The sequence below is a fragment of the Emydura macquarii genome, unplaced genomic scaffold (assembly GCF_026122565.2).
Source record: "Emydura macquarii macquarii isolate MOO-44397 ecotype Brisbane River unplaced genomic scaffold, CSIRO-AGI_Emac_v2 contig_3692, whole genome shotgun sequence".
NCBI lineage: Eukaryota > Metazoa > Chordata > Testudines > Chelidae > Emydura > Emydura macquarii.
In genome coordinates, this window is record NW_027133829.1 from 1,912,116 (window position 1) to 1,931,753 (window position 19,638).

Sequence of the window (19,638 nt, forward strand, 5' to 3'; positions counted from 1 at the left end):
TTTGCTGTGTGTATTTCAATCAGCAATAACTCCTATAGTTGCTGGGTTCTAGGGCCTGGCCTGGGGGATGATGTAATTAAGTGGATGTGGTTTCATCAGCCTGTGTTTAAAAATACTCAAATTCTTAGAAGACTGATCAGCATGCTTAGAAGCTATAGGACAGGGGTGTCAAACATACGGCCCGCGGTCTGCATTTTAGAAGAACTTCTTTGATCCCGGCCGCCGAAAGTAAGCAGTGAAATGTCAGTGACTTTGCGCCACTGAAAATGGGCAGAGTGCCTGTCCAGAGCATTGTATGGCCCCTTCAAAGCAGAGGTTCTGTGATTTCGGCCCGTCACTTTGAGCGAGTTTGACAACCCTGCTATAGGACTTTCCACTGTGGGCTAGTTGTCCAGAAGCTGTCAGCAAAGGTTGTGTTGTCTGAGTTCTCGGTTCTCTCTTGTTCCCAATGGGGAAGTAATCTGCACCAGGCATAAGCTTCTCCCCAGTGCTGAGCCATGTTGGCTGTGAAGGCTCGGGTCTGCATGCTCCCTGTTCACCAGCATGCTACCATCCGGCCCTCATTTAGTATCCAACCAATTTACCTCACACTTGCTCATAAACATATTGGACAGCCGCAAAAAATAGGCTTTGGTTTTGCCTATGTCCCATTCTCTTCAGTGACTGCGTGGTGAAGTCCGGCTCAGCTGCTCTCAGTCTGAGGACATTTTTCTCCTTTAGCTAAATGTACCTGTTTCCCTAACAGCGCTGTGTGCATCCCGCAGTTCCGTACTGTCACTGAGGTGTAAAGAATGGCGGTGATGAGTGAGGTGGAAACTGCAATGATAAAAACCCTGGGATCTTGGCTTTTTTTTTAATGTGGAGGGAGAATAAAGAGAGTGGTAGAGACTGAAAAATCACATCCGCTCATCACTTTGAACTTAATGACCATAGAGTGCTGCTGTTACGGAGGTTGAGTTTAACGAGCAGAAACCGAAAGCTACAAAGGAACCACTCTGGTCTCTAAAGCCAAGTGTGGGAAGTTGCTTGTAGAATGAGGACGCGGTGTAGGGGTTCATTATCCGCCGTGTCAGGAATAGCTGTTCATTATCTGACAGGGCACTTACAGTGTTTCTTTTCTAGGTTCCTTTTTGTCAGTGCAAGAGCCAGGCGTAAGTGGGTCTGATCCAAAACCCACTGAAATCAGTGGGAGGCTGAGACTTGACTGTGCGTATGCACAATGCTTAGCGCAATGGGGGGGGCTTGTTTTGAGTGAGATCTAGGTGCTACCACAATATAAACATTAAATAACAATAACTTCTATGGCCTTTGGGTCAGGCCTTGTATATGCTTAATTCCTCCTCTCTCCTTGTTCTCCTGCCATGCGTCAGCACTAACTAGCAGGTCTGGGCTTTGCTCCACTTTTCACCACATGCTTTCAGCGGCCCCTGTGAAAACACACTAGTGTCTTATCACCCCATTCCCACTTATTGGCATAGAAATTGCTGAGCTCTGGGCCATTCCTGTACGATACCATCAGATATTTGTTAGGGTGTGCGTGCTCTGTTGTGCCATTGTAAAATGGCCAAATGTTCTGAAATGACCAGACTGGCTTGGATAATGCAGTGCAGTATATTTTTGATCTAAGCTAGAGACCAAAGAATCCCATGCCTCTTGGGAAGGAGAAAAAAATAACTTCTAAAGAAGCTGAAGCCTGGTCCCACCTCGTCTCTTTTGTTTTCCATTGTCTGTGTGAAACAAAGTAACCTTCCCCTCCCCAACACTTCATTGGACAGCATTGGAAGAAGTCACAGTGGGGCGGGTTTTACGTAGACAAAGATGTCTTCCCGATATGTTTACCACTTTAAATTCTCTGCCACATATAATGTTAGCTGGCTGCAACGGCCAGTCTGCCGCAGATGTCAATTATAGAACTATTCCCTGGCTGAGGAAGTGCACTCAGTAAAGCGTGTAGGCTTTTATCTTATTTAAAGTGAATTTAATAATGCTATGGTATGACACCGGGGGTTCGGCTCTGGTGGCTACATTTTCAAGCTCAATAGAGTGAAAGTCACCTCTGCTTCTTGCTTTAGATTTAGAGCCCCTAGGAACACATATAGACCAAGGAGATTGACCTCACATACATTTCCCAAGTACAAGGTCTAGTCTGTTTTACAAGCTTTATTAAAGTTACAGTTAAAGTTATGATTACCCAGGCATATAGAAATTCTATAATGACCAATGCACAAGTTACAAATATCGTCTTACTCACATCCCTGACAATATTCTTAAGGTCTGATGGCTACCTTGGCAACTGATCATCAGTATAGGGATGGTTCCTGTTGGAGTTTCCCATAGAGAGCTCAATTTTCCTAATTTGGTCACCCTCTTTTTACAATGTGATTCTGACTCTACCTTATTAGAGTTTACACACACAGTGCACCATAGAAAAGTGGAACTACCAGTAATCGTGTAAGCAAAAAATTACTCTTACAGTTAATTTTTCACAATATCACTCATTGGTATTTCCCCATAATCTTGTGACGCTGGTTTACTTACTTATGTTGAGCATTTCTTAAGCCTACGACCTAGTATGGCTAAGCTAAAATCTTACAGCCTTAGCCTGTAGGCCTACCATTTCAGCCCTGCTTACTTAGATACCTAATACATAATTATCCCTTCTAATGACTGATAATCTTATACTTTTATAATCCTACTCTATTTAGCATACAATGATTATATATGATATAACAGAACATCACACAATAAATGAACAATAAACTAAAATAACTGGCTACAAGCTATTGAGTGTTTATTTTTCTAATTGAATGCTTTAGCTTACGTTCTTAAGCATTTAAATGTTATGGGGAACATTTTACCAGCGTTTTCCTACCTGTCCTCAAAAACCGAACCGAAAGCATACTACTAATGCTTAGCAGCTCTATGTGGAGAGGGCCTCTTCTTAAAGCATTTTGCAAAGGTAAGTAAGAATTACCCCTATTTTGCAGAGGTAGCGACTGAGAAAAGTCAGGGACTTGCCTGTGGTGACACCATGGGTCTGCTCACTGCTAGCTAGCCAAAGCCAGAGGTCTTGACTCTCAGGTCACTTCCCCGAATACCAACCCAGACTATACCCCTGTACACTGGCTAGACTGGAAGTTACTGCAGTGTTAATATTCTCCTTCAAAGCCTGGTAAGGCAACAGTCCAGGTTAGTGGGTTCATGTAAGAACGCAATAATTCCTCTCCTGGCTGAATGGTGCTATACATATAAGAACGGCCATACTGAGTATGGTCCATCTACCCTAGTATCCTGTCTTCCGACTGTGGCATTTATGCAGAGCATTTTGTGCTGAAGGGATCCCAAAGTGCTTTGGAGACCATGAGCCATGTCCTCAGCTGCCTGAGGGCAGCTCTTTGAGGCATGGCTCCCTCGTGTCGTAATTCATATTGAACTATTTCAGCTCTTTAGACAAAACAGCTAGCATCAATATACTCCTTAGTAAGGACAGAGGTTCCAGCTAGCCATTAGCCACAGGCTGCTGATTCACTTAGGCCTTGTCTACACTTAAAAAGTAAGTCAACATAACATAGGTTGACTTGCAGCCACCACAGCAATAACAGTGACTGACGTCCACACGACCCTCCTTGGGTCGATGGAGCGCATCCTCACCACTAGCTGGGAGACCAGGTTCTCAGATCCCTGCAAGAAGCCACACAGGCTGGCTCCTGCTGCTCCCCTCCCACTCTCCTTCCCTGTCAGGAGCCAGCCCTGGGCTTCTCCCATCCCCGTTCCCCACTGGGAGCCAGGGGAAGCAGCCTGGGGCTTCTCACTCCTGGGGAGTGGGGTCCAGCTGTCCTGGCTTCTCGCTCCACCACCCCGCTGGGATGGGCAGCCTCGTTAATTTCATGGGTGGCTTCTCCCCTCGCAGCCTGGACCTGTTGTCCAGCTGTCTGTGGCTTCTCCCATCTCGGCTCCCAGAGGGAAGCCGGGATCCAGCCGCCCCAGGGCTTTTGGCCCTGCTCCCACCTGGTTTTCTTGTCAATTTCAGGGCTTTATGGTCCTCCTTGAGGTTGATGCCAGGGGAGGAGTAGCAGCTGTAATTTGCACTAGTGCTCCATAGGAACTCTGCAGACCGGGGCTCTGAGGGGAGGCACTGAATCAATATGGTCCTCCAACCCCCTTGTCCCTGCCTATATTGTGACGGAGCTCGCCCATCACCCTCTCCGCTCCCTTGGCCGGATGCAACCATGACAAACAATTGTGCAGGCAGCCAGGATTGAATGTATGATTCCTAGCCATGTGCTGAAAGGGTCTTCAACAGGAGTGGGGTGGGGAACGTGTCCCCCTCATCGCCTGCCAGGCGCTGCCGCTATACTCCAGACACGAGTGAGGTTTCAGTTCCTATGTACAGTGCCATTGCAGGCTGAAGGGAACTCCCAGCCCGCTCCCCAGAACTGAGGTTTAAGGCTGGTATCAACTAAAATCTAGCTCAGACACTTGTCATTCAGAGCACATCAAAACCTGGATACTAAGAAAATAACTGCCAGTAGCTAAAATAACTCACCTTCAGCTGTTTTTAAATGAGTTGCATGAACAAAACCTTTCTGGTGAACAGCAGATACGGGCTGTGTTATATTATGCGCGGCCTGTGACAGGAAATGTTTGATGTCGGACAAACGGAGGAGAAGGGCTAAGCTACAGGATGGTAGCATCACAGCCTCCTCTTGCACTCCCCTCCCACTGCACCCGCTATTCTATTCTGTATAGGTTTTATACTGCAATCATCACTGTACTAGCAGAGCACCTCCTGGTACTGCATTCAGGTTTGCAGGTCAGCGAAGTCAGGTGCAATTGTAGGAATGGTTACACCACCCTCCCCCCCCCCCGCTTGTGTGCTGGTATTTCCAAGAGATCAAGGAACGTTTTCTCTGGCAGCTTGTGGTTTTGGGAGGGATTTGGCAGATGCAACAGGGTTTTTCCAGCATTTGGACTCTTTTCAAAGGTTCGTTTCACTTTAGTGCTGTTTATCTACTTCCTTCATTTTTACTCAGATTGACTTTAAAGACGCCTGGTGTGTTTTCTAACTTGGGATTTTGTGCTGTGTGACCTACTGGCAATGGACTTTCAGTTAGGGGATTTGAGATAGGGTAATAGACTTCAAATGCCTGGTTGGGCTAAAGGCAGGTAGTTCTACCTCTCCTGCCAACTGTCCACCCCTCAGGTACTCTGTCACTATTCTCCTTAGTGTTGAACTTCATCCCCAATTGAAACAGATCGCTTATGTGCAGACATCTGTACTGACAGACCCCATGAAAGGAGTCCATTCAAACAAATGACAAAACTCCCATTTACTGGTAGAGCCGGAATAGGTCCATGGCTAGAAGGAACGAGATGACTGCAGTTTTTCCAGGGTCTGTCCTATGTACCAAAAATTGAGGATTTCAGGAAAATTGAAGAGTTGACTGTTTAAAGCCCCACAATGTTGTGACATTGTATAAGAACTGCCAAGTGCAGCATCACAATACTCCTTGAAACCTAATTCAATGAACTGTACGTTGAAAGCCAGTGAAATATTAGCACTTACCAGTGTGTCTTTCCTTAAATCTGAACTCATTTATCCAGAGGTCATGAAGTGCACATCTAAAAGGTCATCTCCCTTGGGCCACACTTTAGCATTACCAAAAAGGGTTATTCAATGTTTTTGAGAGTTCAGCTCTTCATCTAAAAATATGCTTGTTTTATTTATTCATTCCGCAGATTACAGAAATGAAACAGCCTTCAATCCCCAAGACTGAGTCTCCAGAGGGATATTATGAAGAGGCTGAGCCATATGACAACTCTCTGAATGGTACATCAGACTGGTTCTTTATGTTTCAAGACTATCATTAACTAAAGTGAGATGCAGAACTCAATGTTTGTGGAAAGAATTGAACAAAAATACTTCCATACAATTCTTTATAACTGATACAAGTTTGATCCCTGTGTATTTGTTGGTTATAAGAAGGGTACATTTATAATTTATAAAGAATTAATAAATGACTAGTAGATGTTATACATCTGCTATAGACAAGAGCAATATGTATTACAGATGGCTATAAACACATCAGTATAAAATGTTATAAAGCTTGGTAGCTTCTCCATTTCCTGAAGTCTTCAAATCAAAACTGGGTAACTTTCTGAAAGAGATGTTTTAGCCAAACACAAGTTATTGGACTGAAGACCGAGGTAACTGAGATTCAATGGTCTGTGATATATAGGAGATCAGACTAGACGATCTAATGGTGCCTTCTGGCCTTAAAATCTATGAAACCTATTGATATATTGGACTTTATAACAACCTATAAGAATTGATTAAGCATTTATTAAAACAGGTCTTCATCTTTTATTAACTATTTATAAACTCTTTATAAATGTATCCTTTATGTAAAATGTGACTGCTTATAAATTGCAATGATCTAGACCACTAGACTGTCACCTCTTACAGTATCATGTACCAAAACCAGGAATTCAGAGTGAAGGATAACAAGTAAGACTGATGATTTGGATCAGAATTCATGACTGTTGTGTGAGCAGAGCTAGAGACCCAGCTGTGCAACACTGAGCTTTAATGTTTTTGACAAAGAAACAAAGTGGGGGACATAGCTTGAAATCTTGTGGGGTTAATTTACTTTAATAGTCCTCTCTTTGGGGTAAGGACTGTACCTTCCTATGTGTTTGTACAGCACCTAGCACAATGGAGGCCCTGATCCTGATGGGGGCCATTGAGAGCTACAGCAACACAAATAGGATATCTACATCGTTCTTCATCATCTCTTTTCATGATCCAGTAAATTACACTGCTAAACAGAGATAACATCAGATTTGTATGAGATGGGACAGACTTAGTTTGAGGTTAAGGTGAATGATGTAATCAGGTGCAGTTAAGTGGAGTGGGTTGGAGTATTAGCTCCTATTTATCTCCCCATCTGCATCAGTCTCTTTCTGTGTTTAAATCAGCTCCTTCTTTGCAGCATGGGCCCTGACTCAGCTAGTCACTGACCAGGGTGGGCTTGGATTAGTTTCCATTTTCTCCAAAGCATAGTTTGGGGAGGTGCAGATAAAAGCGTTCGGTATTGTCCCATCTCTGTAACGAGGAAGGCAGGTTTGGGTTTGCATTTGCAAAACCTCACCCTTGATTGGTTGGGTCTTAAAGGTGTCATTTTATCTAAATGGCTCCACTTCGGTTAGAATACTGCAGGCCAAATTCTGCTCTGTTACTCCTGATCAACACTTTGGGGGCAGTTACTGGGCCTTGTGAGTGCAAGGAAAACCCTACCTCCAGGAAAACTGGTGGGTAAATCACTCTTAGAAAGAAAAATAGGTGATTTTCAGTTCTTTGGGCTGCAGTCCTGGCAGAGACAGTGCAAAGATACTGTTATGCGGTTTGGCGTGCAATCCAGACCACTGAAGGGTTGTGTCATCACTTGCTCTGCAACCCTGGGTGCTTTATAATGCTTTACTGCTGTAGCTCCCAGCCTGGGATGCTCACAACCAGCTTACAAGCATGCCTGCCATATCCTGAAGTCTGTGCAACTGGATACATTACCCAGGGTACAATCTGGACTGTTGAACAGCTGTTTCCTCTCAATTCTCCAGCATGGGTGCTTTTTCCACTGCTTTTCTGTGGGAGCAACCACTCCTGGTCTGCTCAGCCACAGCCTCCAGCATGTAAATTACTCCGGGCTGTATTGTAAGAGTGCTATAACCAGCCATTCCTGAATTACACCACAGAGCAATGTCAGCAAATTCCTAATCCCAGACTTGCCCCCCAAAATGTGTTTTGTATAGCCCAGTATGTTCCTGCACAATGCAAGCTCATATAAAGTCCATCATTTTATTAATAGAAAATGATACGCACGACTCCCATTATCTCAACTGGAGTTTTCCAAACACTTCAGTTCAAACATACTGGTTTAGATAAAGCAATAAAACAAGTTTATTAACTACAGAAAGAGAAATTTTAAGTGATTACAAGTAATGAGGCATAAAAGTCAGAATCGGTTACAAAGAAATAAAAGGTAAAATGCAACTAATGCCTAATTTAACAAGCTAAATGAATTTACAGCAAAAGGTCTCTCTCACCATATGCTCTAGCATACTGGCTGGAGTTCTTTCAGCCAGGACCTCTTCTTCCAGTCCAGTGTTCTTTTCCTTGTCCTTCAGGTCATGTTGGTGCCGTGAACAGAGAGAAAGGAAGAAGTAATGCGGGGAGTTTGTTTCTCTTTTTTACACTTTCCCTCTTCTTCAAGAATCATCTCCAACTGGGGAGGTTCAGCAGAAAGTCTGTGTGGACAGGAACTTTTAGCTGTTTCTTTGCCAAGATGCAAATTTCTCGCTCACACCTCTTTTTTCTGCCAAAGAATTGCCACTTACCCAGGTGATGGTCCATTTGGTTCTGTTGACACCTGGCTCAGGTGTCAGTTTGCCTTTTATCTTTGAGGAACTGGTTTGTGGCTGCTTTTCTAAATTTGGAACATGCCTCAGGAATGTCATACAGTAGACTCTTATAACTTTACATACAATGTTGTCCCACACGTTTTCCCAGGACAATAATGATCAGCAATTACGAGTTTTCAGATGATTCCTCACAAGGCATACTTTGTACAAAATGTATCATAGTCTTGTAAAGGGGTGAGCCTAGGGATATGGACTGTCACACTCAACAGCCCTGATTCAGCAGCTCTGACCCCAGCAGCCTGTCTCTAGCCCTACAGCTCCACTCTGGCTTCCACCAGCCATGGTTACAACCAGCAAGGTGACCCCAACACACCCATGGACCTTCCTTGTCTTTTGCCTGAAGACTGGACCGGACAGAGAATCAAATGCACGTTCCTTTGTCTAGGGAAGACCTGTTTACCAACTGCCCCTGACATGTAAACTCACGTTAGTCATAATTCCATCATATATCCATAAGTCTTAATGCATGCGACACACACACATGTTGCTAGAATATTAATGATCAGTGAGGTATTAATTTTCAAAAGGTTCCTCACAAGGCATATTTTGTACAAACATTCTTGTGCTGACAGTCACACCGTACAAAGCTGCAGGAGGGTTGACCACTGGCTGAGCCGGAGGCAGCAGGTCAGAGCCCTCTTTCTGGGAGCCCTCTTTCTGCTGCCATTTTTTTTCTTTCTTCTTTATATAGACGAAACCGGTTTTAACCCCTTTCTGTTTACCATCTCCAGACCGCAACATCAGACAATATCTGTAATTTCCCCTACCGAGTTTTTTACCAACACTTCACAGGGAAGTTAATGACCTGCGTGGTGTCAGATTTCAAACGATATATTACATGTCACCTTTTAAATAAACCTCATGATACCAGTGTCTGAGCTGTAATGAATGTGTCAGGCCTGATGAGTTGCTGACACAGAGTAGTGACCCCCAAATGGGCCTCTGGGTCACAGCTGCCCCCCTCAGTGTCACACTCCCCAGTGCTCCGAGTCTGAGGATTAGAATTCTGCTGACAAAAATTTGCACTGTCGGTTCCATCCCCCACAAATTAAAAAAACCCTTCAGTTTTTGCCAGTTTCACATCAGATTCTTTCCCTACCAAAGCAAAATGGCAGTTGAATCCTTCATCCCCCAGGATAATTTGGGAATCAGCTAGCAGGTGAAAAGGAAAGAGAGTCACACTACTTGTTTCTTTTCTAGTTGTTTTAAATTGTGTCCTGGACTCCGTGTAGCCATCTGCCAGCACAAGTTCCAACTTGCTTTGGAACCTCATTCAGCCCAGAGGGCATCTTCCATGCTGAGGTGTTTTCCAGTGGCCTTTGCAGTGAGATAATAGTTACACTTTTTTGCCATACACATAGGAAAATATAGTTGTCCAATTATGCTGAGAACCACAGCATGTAGGGACGTGCATCAAACTTATTCGTATTTAGCCAGGTATTATATATTGTATATATGCCAGTTAAGTTGGATTATGTTACTCAGACAGCTTTATAAAACCAACAAAACCTTTTGTGCGGGAGGGGGGAGGGGGGAATAAAATTAGAATTCTACTTAAATCTCTCTTTTTCTTGGTAATGCAGGATATTTAATTCAGAACAAGAATATGAACTGGCAGGGAGTGCCTCTAATAACTGTGCTGGCTCCTTAGTTCCGAGAAGTTTCTAGTGAATGATTATGTAGGCAGCAGGCGTAAATGAACAAGCCAAAACAGTTGGGGGGGGGTAGCATCAGAAATATAAGATTTCAGTTCCCAGTAGTGCTGTCTAGTGGCTGCTGTTATTAGTTTGTCATTTGACAAATGAGAAATGTGCTCCGTGTCATACAGACCAACGAACAGCATAAATGCAGGGGACTGGGAGTCAGGGCTCCTGAGGTGGGTTACTGAATAGCAATTCATGCAACTGTTCTGTGCCTCAGTTTCCCCCTCTGTCAAAATTAAGATAATTATACTTCAAAATACCTATCTTGGGAGAGTTGTGAGGCTCACTGATAAAGAACAATTGAATGTATTCTGATACCCTTTCTTATGTTGCTCCTCAGGTGGTCCCATTGACTGTGTGTGTGAAATCTGTTGTGGGGCCACTTGTGGAATAAGGTGTTATTCATCATGAGTAAATGTGGTCTGTGCTTTCGAGATCCTTGGTTGGAGAATGTAGTGCATCATTGTTAGATAGTCGTGTTCCCCTTCCTATTCATCAGCTGCTCTTTGGATTTCCTTCAGATGCTAGCTTTGTTTGTCTTTCCTGACTCTATTATGTGAGTAAGGCCAAATATTTACCTGCAAACAGGTCAATGAATCCAGGCACCTTTAGACAGTAAAATAGCAATGAATTTGGAACTTCCCTCTACTGGATGGAATCCGAACTGTTCAACTATGTGTCACAGACCCTGTAGTGCTAACAGTTGGGGGAGATTGTCTGTTAACTCAAGTGCTAGGGGAAGGTTCTGAATTCTATTCCCTCTTTTGCCGTGAAGTCCCATATGGCCACCGTGTGTAGCACACGGGCAGCTGTGAAGTCCTATGTGGAAAATTGCAGTATGAGATGAGATGCCTACTTTGGCTGGTTGCTGTTCTGGATTGTGTTTTAAGGCTTCTTTGTTAAATGGATCCCTTTTGTTCATAGGCCCAGCTTCTCCTGTCAGTTATGCTGGTGGAGATCACATGTAACTAATGGCGTTACACCCGATATGCTATAATTTTAATGGAGTTACACCTGTATAAAATGGTGTAAATGAGAGAAGAACCAGGCCCATCAAGTGAACTGCGATGGGAATATGCAGGTTGAGACAAATTCTGAATGTACAGTATTGTTGCATCTTAACTGTTGAGCCACCTGGCTCCTCAGCAGGCTTCAGCTGATCCCTGCCCTAGACATAAATAAGGCACCTTGCAGGTGTTTTGCACAGACACCTTTGCAGGAGGTTTATATGGGAAAGCAAAAGCTTAAGAAGTTGCCAAGAATCTCGCTAGTGAGAGTTTCTTTCTGACCAGTTCACATTGGAGGCAGCTACTTTAGATGAATGAAAAAAAATAAACTGGATGGGGGATCTTGAATGAGATTATGATGTTCAGAAGAAATGTCATTAAGTGGCAGAAGAGGAGCTATGGTAGGAGAGGAAAGAGAGGGCAGGTTGTCTAGTGGCTGAAGCACAAGGCTTGATTAAAAAGACCTAAGTTTAAATCCTGGCTCTGTCTTTCAATCTCCCTAGACATCCTTTGGAGTTGGAGTTTTGCCATTCACTTCAATGGATGCAAGCCTGGACCCTCTGTCCCTCAGTTTCCCCATCTGTAAAGTGGGGATAACGTTACTTATCTCCCTCATGTGGGTGATGGAAAGTGCTTTGAGATCCTGGGGCAGACGTTATAGAAGGGCCAGGTGTGTGTGTGGTAGGCTCAAGGCCTCTGGAATTTGCTTCCTGCAGAAATAGGATGAATCATGTACCCAGTCACTCTCAATGCACCGCCTTCCCAGCCCTTCTCAGCTGAACACATCCTAGTTTCCTAGTGAGTGGGGAAGATATAGACAGCTGGGGAGCCGCTGTTGGTCTCTTTTACTGAGTTTTTTTAATTTGTCTCGTCTCTCCGAACAAATGAATGTGATAAAATAAAACAAGAATAGCAGCACTAATAAAATTAACACATATGTTGCCAAGAAGAGACATCAAAGCAAATCCTCCAGATGGGCTGAGGAGATAAGAGAGTCATGTGGCATCAGGGGTGGGGCCAAAAGACACTTTAACAAATTGTGGATGAATAAATTAGAATGAACCTAATAGAGATGGGCTTGTTGGGTCCTGTGGCCTTTCCTTCATCTGCAGTATTTTTGCACATAGTCTGAAAATGCCATTGCCCTTCATTACATTTTAATTAATTGCTAGGATCTCCATTTTGCTTTGAGTCAGTGTTGAGATGGATTATATCTTTATCAGTCTACCCTTGCACTGCATTTGCATAACTGAGTGACATGATCAGAAACAGAATGGGAATGCAAGTGACAGTGTGGCTGCCTATTTAATAATTATTCAGACTGAAATATTTCATCTGCACCAGTTGATTTTAATTTTGATGATTATTTTAAAAGGAATTGCCTAGCTCGAGGGGACTAATGTAAAATTTTTGCTGGTCCTATCATTCTTGTAACTATTTGAAGTTTCATTCAAAATGTACTCGCTCCCTCTAAATATGGGACGTTATTAGCTTAAATACAAAGATAAAGAGTGATGGCCAAAAAGAGATTGAATCATTGTACTCTGTATTCATCTGTGGCTTTCTCTCTCTTTTTGCTTGTGACTATGGAGGTATTCTTGGTAGGCTTGCTGCCACTGGAGCCAGGACAGGGTTGCAGGTTACCGAGGGAGTAATTTAGAACCACAATAACCATGGGTATGGCATGTTTTCAAAGCCTGAACTTCTGACATTGTCTTTCTATTTACTGTCATTGTAGCAGAGATGATCACCTGCCCAATCTATCCATTTAGTTACCACCAGCAAGTGCTTGGATGGACAACCACCACTGTTGGCCATATTGTCATCCTGGATGGATACTTTTCCATTCGTTGGGTGTGGAGGGAGGTATTTGGAAGTTTGCACAGTCACTCATTGTAAATCAGTGTTGCATACCATATAGAAAGAGTTTTCATAAGAGTGCATCTGAACGTCATGGCTTGTTATTGATGAAGTCATTGCTACCAGTGACAGGGCTGGTGTAAGTAGGCATAGTTCTCTGGAAGTGGAGCCATGCCGATTTACACTAGCTGAGGATCTGCTCCACAGTCTTCTAGGAGGTAAGCTATAGAGTGGAAAATAATATAGTCATTGTCTTTTGAAACCTGAACTACCTGATCCATTGATGGCAGGTAGATGGTGGGCCATTAACATGATACCCATGTGCATTCAGTGAATTTTGAAGTAGATATTCTCCTTTCAAGAAATTTAGCTTAATTAGTGTTTCTTTGCATTAATCACCTGTTGGCTCTATCATATAACACTTAATTCGAAGAGATTTTGGGAGCAATATTGTAGCATTGCTGTGGCTTCTGAAAGAGTTACTTTCTTTTAAAAATGAATACGCCTACCTTACTGAACAATGCTTCAAGGAATCACACAGTAAAGTCTTTCAACTATTTTCTCTGTTTGCTCTCCTGTTTCCTCTTAAAAATGTCTACTGTGCTAAGGTAACATTGCATATGAGTGGACAGTCGACTAAATCCTGATGACAGTAGCATAATGAGATCACTATCTTAATTCCATTGAGTGGGATGAACATGCATTAATTAAACAGGTGGTGTACAAATCTTGGGGTATACCTTTGATGGATCTAGGTGAACCCCATTAATAATGACGGGGGGCTGGCAGTTTACATCTGTTCCATGAACACCTAAGTCTTTTTTGCAAATCTCATGGAAGCTGTTGGGAAATCTCTCCATTGACTTCAATGGACTTTGCACCAATGACCAGCCATCTTTACCTTCTGAAAACCTTCATGACCCACATACATCAGAGCTGGGTCACACTATACAGCATAGGGGGGAATTTTCCAGCATAGTCCGCATTGACTTCTGCTCTCATTTGAATGGTAGAACTCCCCTGGACTTCAATGTGAACGGAGTTAAGCGCTCCTGAAATCCCACTCTTTATTAATAGTGTATCTGACAGTTTCATACTGTTTCACACTGAACGTAAAAACAATTGCTATCATTTAAGGCTACAATTTATTAATAATTCTTGCTGCCACCATGATACATCACTTCACTGGTGCCTAATCTCAGATATATGTCTTGCCATACGTTACATGCTGAGTTGATCTAGCCATTGGCTCAGAAAGCGGACAGTAGAATGACCGCTCATATACAATGAATCGTGGCTTGTTGCATGGCCTTGCAGAGTTCACTTTACATTCAGGAGGCCGGGGCTGACTGGCAGGGACTGGACATAGCTTGCAGTTGCTTGGCAGGTTTGAAACCTTTGGCTTCTAGCTGGGTATATAAAATATATCATTGGGAAAATACATCCAACACATCTGAGGAAAGGTCTTAAATTGGAAACCAACTGAGGGTGTCCTTTGAGTATTTGCAAAGACAGAATATCAGGCACAAAATATTAAAGCAACAGTTTGGGTCAGGAGGGAAAAAACAGATGCTGGAGAGCAAATTCACTAAGAAAATGGCTTTAGGAAATCTTCAACGGAGGTGAGCCATGGGCAGCGCCTCTGAGCTGCTTCTAACTGTGGCATGCTGTGAGGGCACCCTCCCTGGCCTGATGTGAGCATGTGTGAAACAAACGGGAATTGCCACCCAGAAATACGCTTTGCCTTTGTTACAGAAGACGGAGAAGCAGTCAGCAGCTCCTATGAATCCTACGATGAAGAAGAGATCAGCAAAGGGAAGTCAGCAACCCACCAATGGCCATCCACCGAAGCCACCATTGAGCTGATGAAGGATGCCCGCATCTGTGCTTTCCTCTGGAGGAAGAAGTGGTTGGGACAGTGGGCCAAACAGCTGTGTGTCATTAAGGACAGTAGGTTGCTGGTATGTAAGCATTTGATTTTTATTTTTTTTGCCTCGGATAACCTATTTTCTCAGACAGGAAGGGGGAAGTGGCTTCTCAGGACTCATATGGCAGAGAGTCTTATTTTAATTCAGAAGCTTTAAGAAATACCCACCTAACCCCCATGTGGAATTCCCCAAAGATTTCCACTCAGTAACATATAGCCAATAGAATACAGGCTAAATAGCCTGGTAAGGCAGTGCTGCTTCTAGTTGTTCTAGAAAATGATGTGGGTTAAAGTTTTCATAGATTCCAAAGCCAGAAGGGTCCATTGTGATCATCTAGTTTGACTTCCTGTATATAAGACAGATCAGAGAACTTCTCCAAAATAATTCCTGGAGCAGATCTTTTAGAAAATCATCCCATCTTGTTCTAAACATTGCCAATGATGGAGAATCCACCATGACCCTTGGTAAGTTGTTCCAGTGGTTAATTACCCTCACTGTTAAAAATCTGCACCTTATTTCCAGTCTGAATTTGTCTAGCCCATTATTTTCAGCCCATTATTTGTTCCCCATTTTTTCAAAGTGACTCGGGCACTTAGAAGCTTACATCACATGGAAAATCAATGGGCCTTAGAGACAGATTTACAAAGGTATTTAAGTGCCTAAAGATACAGGTAGGTGCCTAGTGGGATTTTCAGAAGTGCTTAAGCAGCTTAGGTGCCTAACTCCCATTGAAAATCAGTGGGAGTTAGGCACTTAACTGACTGAAGAATTTTAAAAATCCCACTAGGTGCTTATGTGCATCTGTAGGTCCCTACACACTTTTAAAAATCTGACCCCTGGGCTCTAAATCTTTTTTGAAAAGGGAACTTAGGTGCCTAAAGCATGTCAGCACTTTAGACAATTTTACACCTGGTCTAGTGGTTTATAAGCAAGTCAGGAACAATTTTTTTCTATTCCTTACTCTTCTGACAGCAACCTCCCATGGCTGTTCTTTTACTCCTACCAATTTTGTTTAGACCTTGTAAAACCTCTTGAGATAGTTTGTATGAAAGATTCTGATGTATGAATCTGTGTGCAGATGGGCATATATCTGTGGTGTGTATGTGTAAAACATCTGGACACGACAGCTGTAACTGAGTTGGGCCTTCTTTGTGTTCTGTGCAGCTATTGCAGATGTGCAAGGTGCTCCACTCGTGCTGATGGTTGGAAGCGGGTTATGTCGAGTTTATACTGGCTTTTAATTTCTTATTTTACTTCTCTCCTTCTGCTCCCAGTGTTACAAGAGCTCCAAGGACCACAACCCTCAGCTTGACGTGAGCTTGCTTGGCTGCAGTGTCATCCACAAGGAAAAGCAAGTGAGGAAGAAAGAACACAAGCTGAAGATCATTCCGATGAACGCAGATGTGATTGTGATAGGACTGCAGAGCAAGGACCAGGCAGAGCAGTGGCTCAGAGTGAGTGGAGCTGTGTCTCTTTGTAACCCAAGCGCCCGTGTCTTTTGTTACGTGATCACACCATGGTGACAATATCATAGTAGCTGGAAAATAATCCATTGTAACAGAGTGGAAAAGGGTACTCTTTATTCTGCTCTGCCCCGGCAATAGTTCTCTCTGGGCTCGCGCTCCTATACCCAGGGCTGGATTAACACACAGGCAAAATAGGTATGTGCCTAGGGCCCAGATTAGTGGGTGGGGAATCAAAATCATAGGTCAGTGTCCATCCCCACCTCCTCTTTGCCCCATTGAAGGGGCGCTGACCATCCACACCAGCCTCCTCCTCTCCTAATCCTGACCTGGAGGGGAGGCCCCAGGGTGGTATTTTGAGAACATGTCCCGTCCCACAGCAGCAGCTCCTCTAGCATGGGACTGAGCCCAGTTTCCTGCTCCAGGCATTGCAGCCTAGCCCATGAGATTGCAGCCCCGTTCAAGTTGGGTCCAACCAGCCTTCCGTCGTGATGGGAGGGGGTGGCCGGCCTAATCTGAGTGGGTGGCATTGCAATACGCCCTCCCCGTTTTCCCCTCTGTGCTGCCTCTCCCACCAGGCTGAGAGAAGCATATGTTTGCCTCAGTGATTCCCTCAGTGACGGGTTAATCTGGCCCTGCCTGTGCCTCACTCCTGCCTTCTCAGCACTCCCTTGTGCTTTGCCCCCACTGAGAAACCTGGTGAACAAGTTATTCCTTGCAGTTTTCTCATGTGAAGAAGTAAAAGAATACAGAAGGTCCTTGGATGCACCGAGGTGAAACGCTGTCTTTTTCACATTAACCCTTCTGCAATCATTTTTGCCGGGAGGGAACCTCTCCAGCCCCTCCCCCTGATTCTTAGCGCTGGGCTCTTCACACGTCTCCAGACACTTCAGGCTCCGGACTTCTCCTTTCGTTCTGCTGGAAGATGGTGCATGTTGGGATGTCTGTCATGAGTGGCCGGCAATGTCAGATCAGATGGGAAAGCCCCACCTTCCTGCACCAGGGTCTGAATTTAAGGGAGGGGGAGAGGATACATTGCCAGGGAAAGAAGCATCTAAAACGATCCTTTAGGATTTTATATACGGTATGTTGATCAGGGGCGAGGGTAGAGCAAGAGGAGGGGGTTAGAGAGAGAAGGAGAGGGACACAGAGTGTCAGGGGAGAAGAACAAAGAGTGCGGGTATGAGGCTACATACCTTTACGGTACGCATAGGGATTCAATGCACTGCATAGGCATTTAGCTGTACAACTCCCATAGACATTACTGCAGCTAAATCCCCACATGCTCTGCTTGGAGAACACACCCCGTTCTGCTGCTGTTTTCATGTACACTGATCCCATTCACAGCTGCAAGCACATACACACATGCTCCACTTCGTTTTCATGTCCAGGGCAAGCTTGCTCCCAGCAAACCCCTGCTGCCTTCTGTATGTAGGAGAACGGAGGGGGACCTCCCCAGCCCAAGTTTTCAAGCCAGAATAAAGAAGGTCTTTCAGCAAGAGAGCACTGAACTCCCGGCTTCAGTCTAATTGATGTTTAATGGGAAATGCTGCAGAGACAGAGGGGCACTTAATGCCTCTCTCTGTAACAATGTGTGGGAATGTTTTGTGGAGAAAGTCCCAAACACAAAATAGCCAAGGACTGTACAGGAAACAGGCTTGTTTTATGGAAACTGCAGCAGAACAATGAACCTTTACAGAGATCAGTGATTAAAGCAAAGGAGGCAGAAGAGCTCTGTTCACTTGCAGACTTCAGCACACCCACTCGACTGGTTCGGAGGGCCAGGTTTTGCTCCGACTTCTCCTCAGCGCAGCCCCGCTGAAGTAACTGGGCTCACAGTATGTCAAGTCAAGGCAGGATTTGGCCCGTCGAAATTTTATTCATTTGAGCTTTATGGGCCAGGTCCTCAGGTGGTGTAACTCTCCATAATGTATCTCAATGGAGTGACATGATTTACACCAGCTGAGGCTTTAGTTATTGAAAAACGTGCCTTGTGCTGGGTTTTTCAGTGATTTCAGTTCTTAGGATTTTATGCAAATTGTGTCATCTTATTTTGCCCCTAGTGCCTAGCACCTTCTGAATTTTGTTTTCGGTTTACGGTCCAAATGAACCCAAAACCTCAAAGAGAAATTCTGCCAAAACGGCGTGCTCCACCTACATTCATGTCAGCACCCTACGAAACTGAGTCGCACAGGGGTTTGACATCCAACCCAAGTTCTGGTTTCGCTCGCCACGGGTCCCAGCTTTGGTCACTGTGCGTTCCAGTTTCACTGGTTGCTGCGCCTACATTCATGAGCCCTTTGACAAAGCTGGTCTGAGGCCCAGGTTTGTAACATTAGGTGAATGTTTGCATGGTGCTCAGTTTTGCTGTGAAGGTTCTGCATACCTCTGCAGATGTTGTGTATTGGTAATTTAACAACTCACTTCTTGCTGCTTTGTTCTCTGCGCAGATAATCCAAGAGACCAGCAGCCTTCAGTCTGAAGGATCTGGTGAAGGAAACCAATACATTCCAGACTCCCACCGTCACAGTTACCTCAAGGTATGGCTTATATCTTTAGAGAGGTGATATTTGACGTGCAATGCTTTACATCTTTCTTTTACACCCTATTCCTTTAATACAAAACATGCAGCTCTTACACCAGTACAGTAACTTTATCTGGGCAGGAAGGAGGCTGAGACTGATATTAATGCAACCAACCCACTTTACTGCTGAAAGAAGCATTACTGGAACAATATTCATTTTCCTTTACATACATAGGGGGCATGAGCTAACCTCTATTTTTCCAGAACGGCCACCTGCAGCAGGTCTTGCTCCTTCCACAGAAGTGTCCAGTGGAGACCTGACACTGGACTGGACAGACCATTGCTCTGACCCAGTGTGCCAGGACCTATGTTTCTACCCGGACCCTAGCATAATGACTTACCTGCATCCAAGCTCTCCAAAAGCTTGGATTGTTTCAGATCCAGAATCAAACTTTGAGGCCTGGGACTATCTCTAATACAAATCCAGGTTGGGAGTCTTAAGAAACAGTCTACGGAGCAGCACAAAGGTGGCTGGCTGAGAGTCGGGGCCCAGCAGCAATGCCACAACGGCACACTCAGAACTGGAGACCCTCCATTATTTGGTCATCAGGGTAGCACAGTGAAGCCAAAGCGATGTCCAGATACCACAGTGAGGGACACAGCATGGATGAATGG

General features: G+C 44.3%; 1 protein-coding gene across 3 annotated transcripts in view; it reads left to right on the forward strand.

Annotated features, from left to right (window-relative positions):
* Positions 1-19,638, forward strand: part of AFAP1L2 (actin filament associated protein 1 like 2) — a 111,035-nt gene that overhangs the window by 76,038 nt on the left and 15,359 nt on the right. For 2 of the 3 annotated variants that reach the window (XM_067537038.1, XM_067537036.1), the window contains exons 5-8: positions 5,740-5,830; positions 14,804-15,009; positions 16,251-16,430; positions 18,890-18,979. In XM_067537038.1, the coding sequence (XP_067393139.1) occupies positions 5,740-5,830; positions 14,804-15,009; positions 16,251-16,430; positions 18,890-18,979 (567 nt within the window). The remainder of the gene's footprint in view (positions 1-5,739; positions 5,831-14,803; positions 15,010-16,250; positions 16,431-18,889; positions 18,980-19,638) is intronic. The other variant, XM_067537037.1, reaches the window with a different exon arrangement.